Source organism: Haplochromis burtoni, unplaced genomic scaffold (assembly GCF_018398535.1).
Source record: "Haplochromis burtoni strain Fernald_Lab_line unplaced genomic scaffold, NCSU_Asbu1 Contig_403, whole genome shotgun sequence".
In the NCBI taxonomy this organism is placed as follows: Eukaryota; Metazoa; Chordata; class Actinopteri; order Cichliformes; family Cichlidae; genus Haplochromis; species Haplochromis burtoni.
The window spans coordinates 176,450-188,790 of NW_024582764.1; the positions used below are offsets into that span (position 1 = coordinate 176,450).

At 39.4% G+C, this 12,341-nt stretch overlaps 1 protein-coding gene across 1 annotated transcript in view; it reads right to left on the minus strand.

The window, feature by feature from the left end:
- The window catches only part of nckap1l (NCK associated protein 1 like), a 21,113-nt gene extending 9,269 nt beyond the window's left edge, over window positions 1-11,844 (minus strand). The window contains exons 1-16 of the mRNA XM_005944333.3: window positions 11,659-11,844; window positions 10,372-10,482; window positions 9,885-9,977; window positions 7,165-7,221; window positions 6,714-6,856; window positions 6,249-6,339; window positions 5,706-5,843; window positions 5,258-5,306; window positions 1,966-2,122; window positions 1,492-1,548; window positions 1,299-1,395; window positions 999-1,108; window positions 676-808; window positions 499-580; window positions 327-385; window positions 89-234 (exon numbers count right to left, since the gene is read on the minus strand). Coding sequence (XP_005944395.1) covers window positions 89-234; window positions 327-385; window positions 499-580; window positions 676-808; window positions 999-1,108; window positions 1,299-1,395; window positions 1,492-1,548; window positions 1,966-2,122; window positions 5,258-5,306; window positions 5,706-5,843; window positions 6,249-6,339; window positions 6,714-6,856; window positions 7,165-7,221; window positions 9,885-9,977; window positions 10,372-10,482; window positions 11,659-11,748 — 1,613 coding nt within the window. The 5' untranslated portion in view covers window positions 11,749-11,844. The remainder of the gene's footprint in view (window positions 1-88; window positions 235-326; window positions 386-498; window positions 581-675; window positions 809-998; window positions 1,109-1,298; window positions 1,396-1,491; window positions 1,549-1,965; window positions 2,123-5,257; window positions 5,307-5,705; window positions 5,844-6,248; window positions 6,340-6,713; window positions 6,857-7,164; window positions 7,222-9,884; window positions 9,978-10,371; window positions 10,483-11,658) is intronic.
- Window positions 11,845-12,341: the final 497 nt, after the last annotated feature.

A 12,341-nucleotide genomic window follows, 5' to 3' on the forward strand; every position in this document is an offset into this window, starting at 1 on the left:
AGAGAAGAGAAGAGAAGAGAAGAGAAGAGAAGAGAAGAGAAGAGAAGAGAAGAGAAGAGAAGAGAAGAGAAGAGAAGAGAAGACTGACCAGAAGATGGACAGCTCAGATGTCTCATACAGCATTTCTTCTACAGCGTCCACCATCTTCGTGTGAAACTGCGTCAAGTTCATCACTTTTGCCAAGTCGGGATAGTCCTTTAGCGGAAGGGGGGCCTTATTCACACTTGTGTAGGCCTAAAAAAGATGAAGATGCGACGCTGATTTCTGCTGCAAACATGCATTTTACCTGAACTCTACATCACAGTCTATGCATTAAACTTGCTTACCTGTAATCTTAGCCAGTCCAATCTAAGAGCCCTGAAATCAAACTCCTCTTTGTTGTCCACTGCAGGGGAAAAGCCAGTCATGGTCATTATAATTCTGGTTACTGATAAGTGTCTTTATTTGGTTGTTTCCTTATCTATTCACAGGTAAATGCTCAGTACTGCTTGTGATTACCTTGTTTGACTGAGAGACCAGAGAGAGTTGAAACAAACGAGCTCATTAGGACTGACTCCTCCTCTGGACACACGTACATGTTCTACGATGGAAAAAAGAAAATACTCTAATAAAAAAAACACTGTGTGCTTTAAACTACTGCTGTATATTCACACACATACTCCTACGTTCAGGTACCTGTATGGTGTCGTTGAGAACTAAGGCATCAAACTGTGCCAGGTACTGCACATGGTAACGCTGAACTACGTTGTTGTACTTTCTCATTAGACCTCTTAATTTCTCCATGTAGTACAGCAACTCAGCCAGCTGACTGGAAAATGTAAAAAAAAACTGTCATTTGAAAGTTGAAGCCATGATCAGATATACAGTATCAAATCAAAAAAGGGTTTTTTTGTGAGTGGCATGCCTCATTTATTTCACTGCTGCTGATCTCTGCCCAGCGTCAGCATCACTAGCAGCTACAGCAGCCCATAGCCACGCTTTACTTTCTCTGCACTTACTTGTCAATGTAGTCCTCGGGAACCTTTAACTTTGGCATATTCTCAGAGTGTCTGACGAGCCAAAGGATCTCGTCACGGGAAAATGAAAGAGCCATGAAGACAAACAGCGCCTTGGGGATTTGATTGGCACACAGAACACAGAAGAAAAATGAATGTTAGGAAAAAGTTTCAGATTTGGTTTGGTAGCAGTTAAATTACCATGAAATGTGAGACTTCTGGATGTGTGATGTCTACGGCCAGTTATCACAATGTGAATGTGTCTTTGTGAAAGATCTTGCAATAACGACGTTACTGGTCTACCTTAGGTCCCAGAAGTCCAGGCTCATCCTCCAGAACTTTACATAATTCCTTCAATGCCCCTCTGAGGAAGTGCCGCCTCTCTCTGTGCATGGCCCCGCTATCCAGATAAAAATACACAAGGTTACTGGTGTTATAGCTCATGTCACAGATAAAACATATGAAATAAAAACATGCCGTCTCCTGCCAGGCTTACCCATTGACTAAAACATGCTCACGGCATTCCTTGATGTCTGCAATTCGTTTGTTGTATCTGATGAAAAAGAAAAAAAATGTTAATAAGATCAAATATTGCTGCGATAATAACAAAGTGTCTTCATTTTCTTTATTAGCTTCATGTTAACCTCAGTCTCAGTTTTTATTGGAAATTAATATATGAAAAGATACTGCACTATAAATCAAGAGGATACTCTAAACATTATACTGTAAATCACACCACAATCACAGAAAGATCTGTTTCTTATCATTTCTTGTTGACCTTTTATCCCTCTATTCCTAATTTCAATTACAGAGTGAGTCTGTTAAGGAGCCAATCTGCTCTGGTTGTCAGCTTTGACAGCTTGAAATCTCAGAATAGCATTATCTCATACCCATGATCTGATTTCTTAATTAGGGGCTTTTTCTCACAGTCCCCAATGCAGAGTACACTATAGCAGCATCGGCTGCATACCCTTTAATGTTGTCGAAGAGGTCCTCTGACACTTTGTGTATGTTGAGGACTTCATCTCTGGTGAGGGTCAGGTAGATGCCGCTTCGCAGGCCCATCTTCCACAGCTCCTGGGAGGCTTGGTTTGAATTCAGGCTGCTGTGGCACAGCAGGAAGCCAACTACAGGAAGGACAGTTAGCAACTGTCATCAAACAGTCTACACAACTGAAGGAATACTGCTAGTTACTATGTTACATATTTCTTTCTTTTCTTTCTTTTCACAACTTGAATTCCCAAAAGTATCTGATATTTAAGCTGAGAAAATGTATCTTTTTAAGATAGCAAGTATGAATTTAACGGCAAGAACACATCTTGGAAAAGCTGGAATGTGGGTAAGAAAATCATAGAAGAAATAACTGATGCTAAAGCTACAGCTGAAGGAGCATTTTACAACTAATAAGGTAAATTTCCCACACTCTGTAACATAACTGAGTTGATGATAGACAGAGATTCGCCAGTATACAAAAAAGTGCATCCACAAACTGTGGCGCAATTTCAGGATAATATTCCTTAATGTAAAATTTCAAAACTTTCACAAACATTACATAAAAACATCAAAAGGTTCCAAGACTCTGGAGAAATCTCTGTGTGCAAAACCACGGCCAAAATTTAAAATAAGGTGCTCGTGATGTTTGGGCTCTCAGGTGGCTCTTCATTAAAAACAAGCATGATTCGTGAACACTTCCAGAAATCACTGTCTGTGGACACAGTTCACACAAATGCAGGTTAAGCCTCTGTCAGATGGATAGATGGATACCCCCATCTGCCCTCTTCTCTGGGCCAGAAGTCGTTAAAATGGGCTGAGGTAAAGTGGAAAGCTTTGGGTTAGAGGAATCAAAATCTGAAATTCTTTCTGGAAAACATGGACATCACATCCTCTGGACTAAAGAGAAGAGAAACCATCTTGATGTCAAGGTCAGTTCAAAAGTCTGCACTTCTGATGGTTATGAGTGTTATGAGTGTCTGTGAAATTGGCATTTTGCACATCTAGAAAGGCACCAACAATGCAGAACAACATATGCTCCCATCCAGATAATGACTTTTTCAGGGAAGATTTTATTTCAGTGCGACAATGTTAAACCGCTGTCATGTTCCTGGGTCTGTCGTTTTAGTTTATTTGGAAGTTGATGTTTGTTTAAGCTCATTAAGTTGGTGAAGTTCATTTGTTTATTACATTCCCTTTGTGTTTTCAACCCCTGTGTTAAGTACGGTTGCCAACCGTCCCTTGAAAAATGGAATCGTTCCGTATTTAGTAACAAAAATATTGAGCTGAAAAGGGACGCACTTTGTCAAATGGTTAAAAAAATAATTTCACACACAAGAAAAAGAGCTAAAAAATTCCCCACACTGGCAAAGGTGAAGACAATCGGGTCGCCCAACCCTGGCCACGAGGTGTCCCCTATTTATTTTTCAAGGAGTTGGCAACCCTAGTGTTAAGTCTTTCTTGCCCTTCATGTGTTTCATGTCTTTTGTTAAGTTCATGTCGTCTGTGTTTCATTATGTTTCCTGTTTTATTTTGAAAGAGGTCCTGTGTTCCTGTGTTTAGTTTTACATTTCCCCTGTGATGTCGTTATGTTCATGTGTGTCAGCTGTTTCCCCATGTGTTGCCACTTGTCCTGATAACTTCTTGTGTGTATTTAAGTCCTCTGTCTTCCTGCGTTCAGCGTTGCATCCTCCTTGCTGCTGTGTGTTTCTCTCTGCGGCTCCCTGTGTGTGTTTTCTTAGAATCTTCCCAGTTTAGGTTTGGTAAAGTTTTCTGTTCAGCAATAAAAGCTGGCATTTTGAGTTCAGTCCTGTTTCCCTTGAGTTTGCGTTTGGGTCCAATTCCTGCCTGCACACAGCCGAATCATGACAACCGCATACTGCATCTAATACAGCAGCATGGCTTCATGCTGTAGAAGAGTCCAAGTGCTGAACTAGCCTGTCTCCAGACGTTTCACCAACCGAGAAATACAACAAAAAAAGACCCAGGACTGTGGAGCAGCTGGAATCCAATATCAGATAAGAACAGGACAACATTCCTCTCCCTAAAGTTCAGCAGCTGCTCTCCTCAGCTCCAGATGTTTACTGTTGTTAAAAGAAGAGTGGTGCTGCACAGTGGGGAAAAATGACCCTATTCAAAATTAACTATTTTTTTCAGTTGGAACATTTGATATGTTTTCTGTGTTCCACGTGTGAATAAAAATGGGTTTATGAGATTTGCAAATCACTGAATCATGTTTTTATTTACATTTACACTGTATCCCAATACCTAGGGAACAAACACAGTTTGTTCCCATTTCGTTAGTGCTATGAGTCCAAAGCTTGGCTAGTCCCGGGATGGTGTGCAGTATGTCCTTAAAAAAAATGAGGAAACTGGAAAAGTGAATTACAAAAGAAGGACCAGGCCTGATTAAACTACTATCTACAGCAGACAAACAGTATCTGAAAGTCACGATCTTAGGAAATGGTGCAAAAAAAAGCCAACAAAGATATGACACAGGACCTCAGAGACGCATCTAGAGCTTCAGTTTAACCATCAGCTGTTTGCTGAACCTTCATTAGAATTGGTGTCTGTGGAAGACAAGAAGCCATTCTCATGAAGGGCAACAGGGAACAGAGGCTGCGGTGTTCCCTGTTGCTAAATTAGCGCCCGGACCTCAACATTACTGGAGCAGTGTGGGATCATTTTAACACAGAACAAAAGACAGGCATCATCCAAAGAAGAGCTTTGAACCCTTCGAAGAGCCTCAAATTAGTCTTTATTTCTACAGTGTTGTTTATCACAACACAGTTGCCTCAAGGCGCTTTATATATCGTAAGGTAGACCCTATAATAATAGATACAGAGAAAACCCAACAACCATATGACCCCCATATGGCGACATTGGAAAGGAAAGACTCCCTTTTAACAGGAAGAAACCTCCAGGAAAAACAGGCTCCGGGAGGGGCGGGGCCATCTGCCGCGACCATTTGGGATGAGAGAAGGAAGACTACTTAAAGAAATGACAAGACAGAGAGCCCAGGTTCCTTAGAAGTGTACATACTCAATTTATACCTTACATGCTGTGTTTTCATTCATGTTTCCACATTTCTATAAATCACTGCATCTGTTTCCCATTTTCCTCACAAAATCATAAATAAATGAGGGGTGGCTTAACTATTACTGTGCACCCATTTTTCTCATGTGTGTTACATGTGGGTATATCCAATAGGTTCTCAAACCACTTAAATTCTGTAACAAATACATTTAAATTGGAAAGATAGAAACACTTACTAATAATCCAACGCTCCATTGTCTCCATAGACAGGTATTCGCACGCCATCTGTAGAAGACAACCAACTTATTAACTCCCACAGACTCATTTACTGTTGGCAACATGAATAAAGTCTTTACTTCAGCTGTTATACATCCCTTTTCTATACTGTGTTTTGGTCCTTTTTCATTTGCAGGAGTATTCGCTGCCTTCCAAAGTGTAGATTTTTATACAAGACAAAGTATATTCAATATAACAAAAGTCGGGGCATAAGCAGAAAAAAGCTAAAGGCACACAGTTTTCATAATGAAGTGTTTTAAAGATGCAGAATAAAAACAGAACTCACATAAATAACCTGAATAAATGCATTCACTCTTATGCTGGTAGTAAAACATTGTCATATTTCTCTACACCTCGTCTCACTATTTCAAAACAGGAGTTGAGGGTATGAGAGGAAATGAGACTCACAGTGTCACAACAGGCTGAGTCCAGCATGGCAGCTGGAGCACTGAGCAGGCTGAGGAGCTGGGCGCTTCGCCACTGCTCTGCTGGCAGGTTCCTCCGTGGGTAGACCATCTTCAGCGAAAGCAATGCTGTTGTCACAGCCTGACAGAGAGATAGAGGTGCAAAGGACACCGAGTGAGGAAGACGGATGGATATGAGAACATTTTAAAAGCCAAAAGGACGAAATTCTGAGAGAAGGCAATGCTTTAAAAACCTGATAAATGGTAATTTGTTTTGTTGCACGCACACGGGCATATTTCAAGATAACCCATGAGTAAACCCTTTTAATGGTTCATCATTGAAAAACAAAATAGTGGAGAAAAAGGCAAACTATAATAAAACGTTTTTGTTTCATAGAGTGGTGACGGCATAAAAGCACTTGGGTTGTTCAGGTGCAGGGAAAAAGAAAAACACCTTTTATATAAAAGACCTAGCATTTTGCATATTTTACTGTATTTAAAGTTTACCTTTGTACTTGGACAGCTAATGACACATTTTTGAATTTACCTTTGTATGAGGGCCAAACTCCTCCGTGAGCTTCTTCCAGGGATGATCATACTCCAGAAACATCTGGCCAAGCCGAGGGTAGGAGGGGTCACTGTAGGGGTCACATTCAGTGGAGGCATGACAAGAGCAGCAAAGCTGCAATACCAGTGCAGCACAGTACTATTTTAATCCAACTTACAAGGTTTTAATGAGAATAAAAACATCTGATTTAGATTTGTAATATTTTATGCGACTTACTTTGGAGTTGCTGAAATAATTCAGACTGTGGTTACTGCAAATGGCCTTGCATTAGCCAAACAAAGTGCGGCTTTTAAAGTAAGTAGTAACTAATGCTTAAAGTTCAAATGTATTATAATGATTAGAAAAATTGGAGTATTTGTAGATGAAGCGTTTAGCGCTTGAAATTGTTTGCAGCCACTTTAAAAAGCTGCACAACGTTTGCTGAGGCGTCCATCTTTTCCCCACCTGCTTCCATTCGTCATCTCGTGGGCACAGTTGAACATTCCCACCAGGGCCTTCTTGTCATCGATGCGAGAGAGCGTGATGATAACGGAGGTGTACGTGATGATCAGATCCAAGTAGTTTTTGGTGAAGTCAAAGTTGGTTGTCTGAAATCACAATTTTAGTGTCATCATTTGCTCTACGTTCCATTTCAGATATCACATATTAAAGGCAAAAAGATTATTTTGGATGGGTTTGGTGTGAAATATAAAGAACAGGTGCAATTTTAAATGTGGCAATAGCAGAAGAAGATGAAGCTCGGGCGTGAGAAGAAAAAGCAACATAATGTGCAATGTGTAATCAGGCTGCAGGAATGAGAAACACAGCAGCAGTATCAGAGTGACTGGTGACCAGAGCGAACAGGTAACAACTTTAATGTTTTCACCGAAACACTACCCACAGAGTAAATACTTACTATATCAAAGAAACACTGACAGGCGTCTATGGTGTTCAGCAACTCATAAACATGGTCCTGAATGGAAAAAGGAGGATTGGATTACAAATGACAGACCTGCATAATAAGAAAATTTGCCTTTGGTCCATTTTTAAAGAAAACTTTATAATCATGAATAATTTGTATCTTCATGATTGAAGTCTTACAAATACCATGAATGTCTTGGCCTTGCTGCAACCTCCACACAGAGAAAATGAATATTTTGAGAAAGGTGTTAAAACCACAATGAGCTAACTGCCCTCGGTGTATGCAATATAATCAATTGCTTTCTTAGGTCACAATAAACCACTCTATATGTAAATGTATTCTAATAACAAAAGGTCTGAAATAGTGAATGTGCAGAGCGAACAACGAGACAAACGTCACTCTGTTTACGACCGCCGGCACTGCGCTCTATTTTCAGGTTTGTCTTTTCTTATGCAGTAGAGTGAAAGTCTTGAGCCACCACTCATTTCTTCTATATCCTATATTTTGCTATGAAACCAGGAAATGGGTTCAACGATTTATAACCGTATGCAAGAACACATAGAAATACCACAAATAAGGCCAAAACTGAGTTTGTACAAATATAAAGAGCTTGTAAGTCAATATTCAGTATGATCGCCTTTATTCTTCAACACAGGCTAAAATCTCTCAGACTGTCTTGTAATTTCTTTAACCTCCTAAGACCCGAACTCTTCCATGGCATGTATTTTTAATTTTTCTTTGATATTTGGTCATTTTGGGGCCCGATGAATGTAAAAACAAAGAATTACCAGATTTTTTTTTTTAACCTTATTTTTGTTTTTAAGAAAAAAAAGAGCCAAATATGAGGATATTCGTTTAAAATTTTGATAGAACAGTAGCAGTATAATGTCCTCGTAAGTGGCTATCAGGCCCTTCTAGAGCAAAATTCAGTATTTTGGTCTAAATAACCCAAAATGTGATGTCCACATATGTGGACGCCAGGTCCTAGGAGGTTAAGTCGTCTTCAGGAATAGGTCAGGCTTCTCAAAGGACATCACAAATGTCCTCTTAGGATTCTGGATGCCCTTTGTTCCATTCCCGATGATCCCACGCTGCCTCAGTAATGTTGAGGTCCTGGCTCTGGGGAGGACAGTCCATGACTGATAATGTTCCACTGTATATTTTTCTGTTCAGGTCACAGTGTGTTTGCTAAGCTGAAAAATTAATCTGTTGTCAATCAGAGACTTTCCATGGTGGCCTGAAATCACAAGATCCCCAACAGCACTGCTGAAACTATGACAGAGCCTCCACCATGTGTTATAGATCACTATGGACACTCGCTGTTGTACCTCTCTGCTGATCTTCTCCTTCCAGATTTAAGTTCATCACTCTCACTGATTTTCAATTCCACCATGATATCTGATGGGACTTTGGTAGATGGATGAACTGAAGAGCCAGGTGCACGTCTCGGACTCTAATCCAGGTCTCTGTTGGATTTTTTTCCTGTTTCTTGAGGACTTTCAGACACCGTTCATCATATATGTGCCAGGTTTTTGGCTAATTTTCTTTGAGATTCATTTTGTTGGTTTGATTTTATGCTTATCTTTAGTATTTTTTATAGATTCAACTAAAGACATAAGAAAAAGCTGTTCTTTCCAACAAGATAAAAGTTGGTTTATGTGTAGATGCTTGTTCAGCCCTTGATTTATGTGTCTTTTTTATTCTTGAATGATTCATAGGTCAATGTTACGTGGCTTAACAAACAAAAGCATTCCTCTGAAAGGGATCAGGTACAACGTCTGGACGGAACAGAAAATGAGTGAAAAAGCAGCCAAAGAAAAACTTTAAGAGGCACTGTCACGGCACTGGGTCTGTGGCCCAGTGTTTTGTGTTTAATTTCTATCCCTCAATTATTGTTAGTCATGGTTTTGTTCTCTTGATGGTTTTCTGTTCACATTATATTTGTTTTCAGCTTCTAGTTTCAGTCACCGTGTCCTCCTTGTGTTCCACATTTCATATCCAGTCACTCATGCCTCTGTGTCAAGTCCGTGTCTCTGTGCGTATGCTATGTTAGTGTGTTCAGTTTTGCTTCCCCTTTGTCTTATTTTTGTCTGATTTGTCCCAGCTGTGTTTCCCATCCTCTCGTTATCCTGCCTGTGTATTTAAGTCCTCAGTCTTCCCCTGTTTGTTGTCGTGTCCTCTTCATTTGCTGTGTGTTCCTGCATAAGTGCCAGGTTCCCTGGCCACATCATATGATGTCAAGTCTTGTCTAGTCATTTGTAGTTAAGTGCATGATTCTTAGTTCAAGTTAATCTTTTGTTTGTTTCTTTTTCAGTGATCATGTACCTAGCGTTAGTGTGTATTTTCCAGCAATATAGCTGATGCCTTTTTGTTAATTATTCTGTCTCTGTGTCCTACATCCTGCCTGCCACACAACACAACCATGATAGAGACTGAATAACCTCCAGAAAGCCTGCAGAACTATTGCTCAAGACAATTTAAAAAAATTTAAAGAAAGTCGGGTTCTTTAAAAGCAAAATATAAAGAAATGAGCAGCGGCTCAAGATGTCTTCACAGTTCTACATAAGAAATGATACACAAGTAATTTTCAGTGTGATTAACTTTCACTTTTTCAATTATCATATATTATGTTTCAATAACATACTCAATGTCAAAAAACAACTGAGATGTTAAATGTGAATGAATGTGAGATGATGAAAAACAACTATATTCACCCTGAATTCAATGACATCCAGGAAAGATTCGTAGTAGCTCGTTGTGTTGGACAGCACTTCTGATTTCTGTCGCTGGATGCTGGTCAGATTTTGCTAAACAATAATGAAGACATCAGTGGTTAGATGTGAGGTGATGTTTAACTTCCTCTGTGGTTGATAGTGATTGATGAATTACAAGAAATACATGAACATAATACATAAAGAACATCAGCAAATTGGTAAATACTTTACAGTGCACTGCAAAAAAACACAGAAGTGCTGTTTTCATAAATCAATTTTATGTTCTCGAGAGCTCAAACTTTCATTTTCGCACGTTAATCTGTCTGGTACAACACAAGCAAAGCACTTTCTGGCATATTTAATGATGTTTTCATTTTCATTTCAAGAAACAGAACCTTTATGAACACAAGCCAACAAAACAAGAAGAAAAACATAGAGACGAACATTCGGGGAAAAATAAGCTTGAACAAAAGCGGTTTGCACTTACAATGTTTCCCCTGTAGTCGATGTTGGGGAATTTCTTGTTGATATACTTGATGGCAGATTCCATGGCCTTATCTGTCAGGAAGGAGGGCCGCAGTTTGGGATCTCCACATGTCTAGATGAGAGGTGTGGAGAATAAGGACAGGAACATGTTAATATATTCTATGTCATGTTTTCACATTTCAGTTTCATAGCTTTTATTTTTTGTTTTTATTTTTAAGAGCCGCTAGATGATTGGTAGAAAATGCCAATGACAAGAAAACAATTAAAGTAACTTGGCTTTGCTTTCACTACCCCTTTAAACAACCTCTTGAGCAAGACCATTAACGTAAAACTGTTCCCGTAGGGCTGTTTAGAAGCTGAGAGCAAAAGGCTTCTCTCAAAGCTCACAAGTGTGAGGGCAGAAGTGGAAAAATGCATTTGTTGGGGCTTTGCTGAAGTCTCAGCTGTTTATCCACTTCCCCTTGATGAATAGCATGCACATGGATGCAAACTGCATGCCGTTTCTCGAAATGTGTTGGTTGTCGGTGTGAATCCATTAGTCTCTGCAGTCATTTTACAATTGCCAAGACTCACGCTATCGACACACATGTGGCTAAAATGATCGTATATTTTTATTTGTTCACTAATTTTATTGCTTTTGTGGGAGTTTTACAGCTTTATGTTCAAAGTAACTGAAATTTGAGTTGACTGACAGCACAGACCAACTTCCTGTTTGCACTTCCTCTCCTCAAAAATACATTCAGCTAGAGCCTCAGTTGACAGTTTTCCCATCTTGCAAAGCCAGTAAACACACAAAACAGTTCCCCCAGCTCATAGTTTATATCTTTATATCTCTATATCTCATAACCAGAGTTTAAACTCCACCTTCAGAAAACCCTCCTGAGTTTGAGAATTTGTAAATTTCATGTCATCTGTACTGGTATAGCTCCTGTTTGAAGTTTGTTACTTCCGTGCATTAAAAATGAAACATGTTCAGCTCTTAAACTATTAGCAAACATTGTTATTGTTTTTATTGTTGCTATAAGGATGTGATCTGTACAGTGAACCTATCACTGCTTTGTAAAGGTTGTCAGGAAACTGAAAGGAAAATGATTCACAATAACTTCAAATCTAATTTACCGCTAAGCACTGAATCAGTGTGTGCTTACGTGTTTGCTCTTAGATACATTTTTATCATTTGATAACTCATATTTACACCAAAATAAATAAAATGAACAAGAAGTTCCTTATTTCTCCTCTTTGTAGTTCACACCATTTGTCTCTTAACTCTTCCTCTTTTTCCCCTCACCTTCTTAATGTAGTTCATTCGTATCAGCACCCCATTTCCTCTCTCATTGAGGATGGTGAGTTTTTCAGCCAGTTTCTGCTGGTAGTCCATGGCTCTGGGCACAAGATGCCTCTCCCTCCGTCCAAGCCTTGGCCTAGTCCTGCGTAGCGGTTGAACCCTGTGAAACAAGTGTACACAAGTGCCTCACCCTCTGACAAGTCACATGGTGTAGGTGGAGACAGGAACTGACAGAGCAGAGAGTGTGAATTACGCATGTTGTGTTAATTATATGCCAAAATGACAACTGCAAAAAAAATTGTAAGAAAAATGATACTGATTTGTGAATTAATGGCAAAAGGTGTTATCTTACTGTTAAACTTACACTGATGCACTTCTTTGTTGTGTGCAGTGCTCATCACCTCCTTTTGCTTTGTAAAAAAACAAGAACAAACAAACAAACATTGTAAACAGGGAAAACGAAGAAAAGTTACAGTACAATTATATTAACAGTATTTACAATGATCACTTTGAATATTAAACTTTATAAACTATTGAGTTAGTATTGAACAGCAGGAGTGAATCCTCTACTTCAACACAAGGTGGCGATATTTACCCACTGAAGCTCTCTGGGGTGACTAAATGCGCAATCAATGCGCAGCTGCTCATGAGAACACAACAACATTATGCACAGATCCTAAAAACTG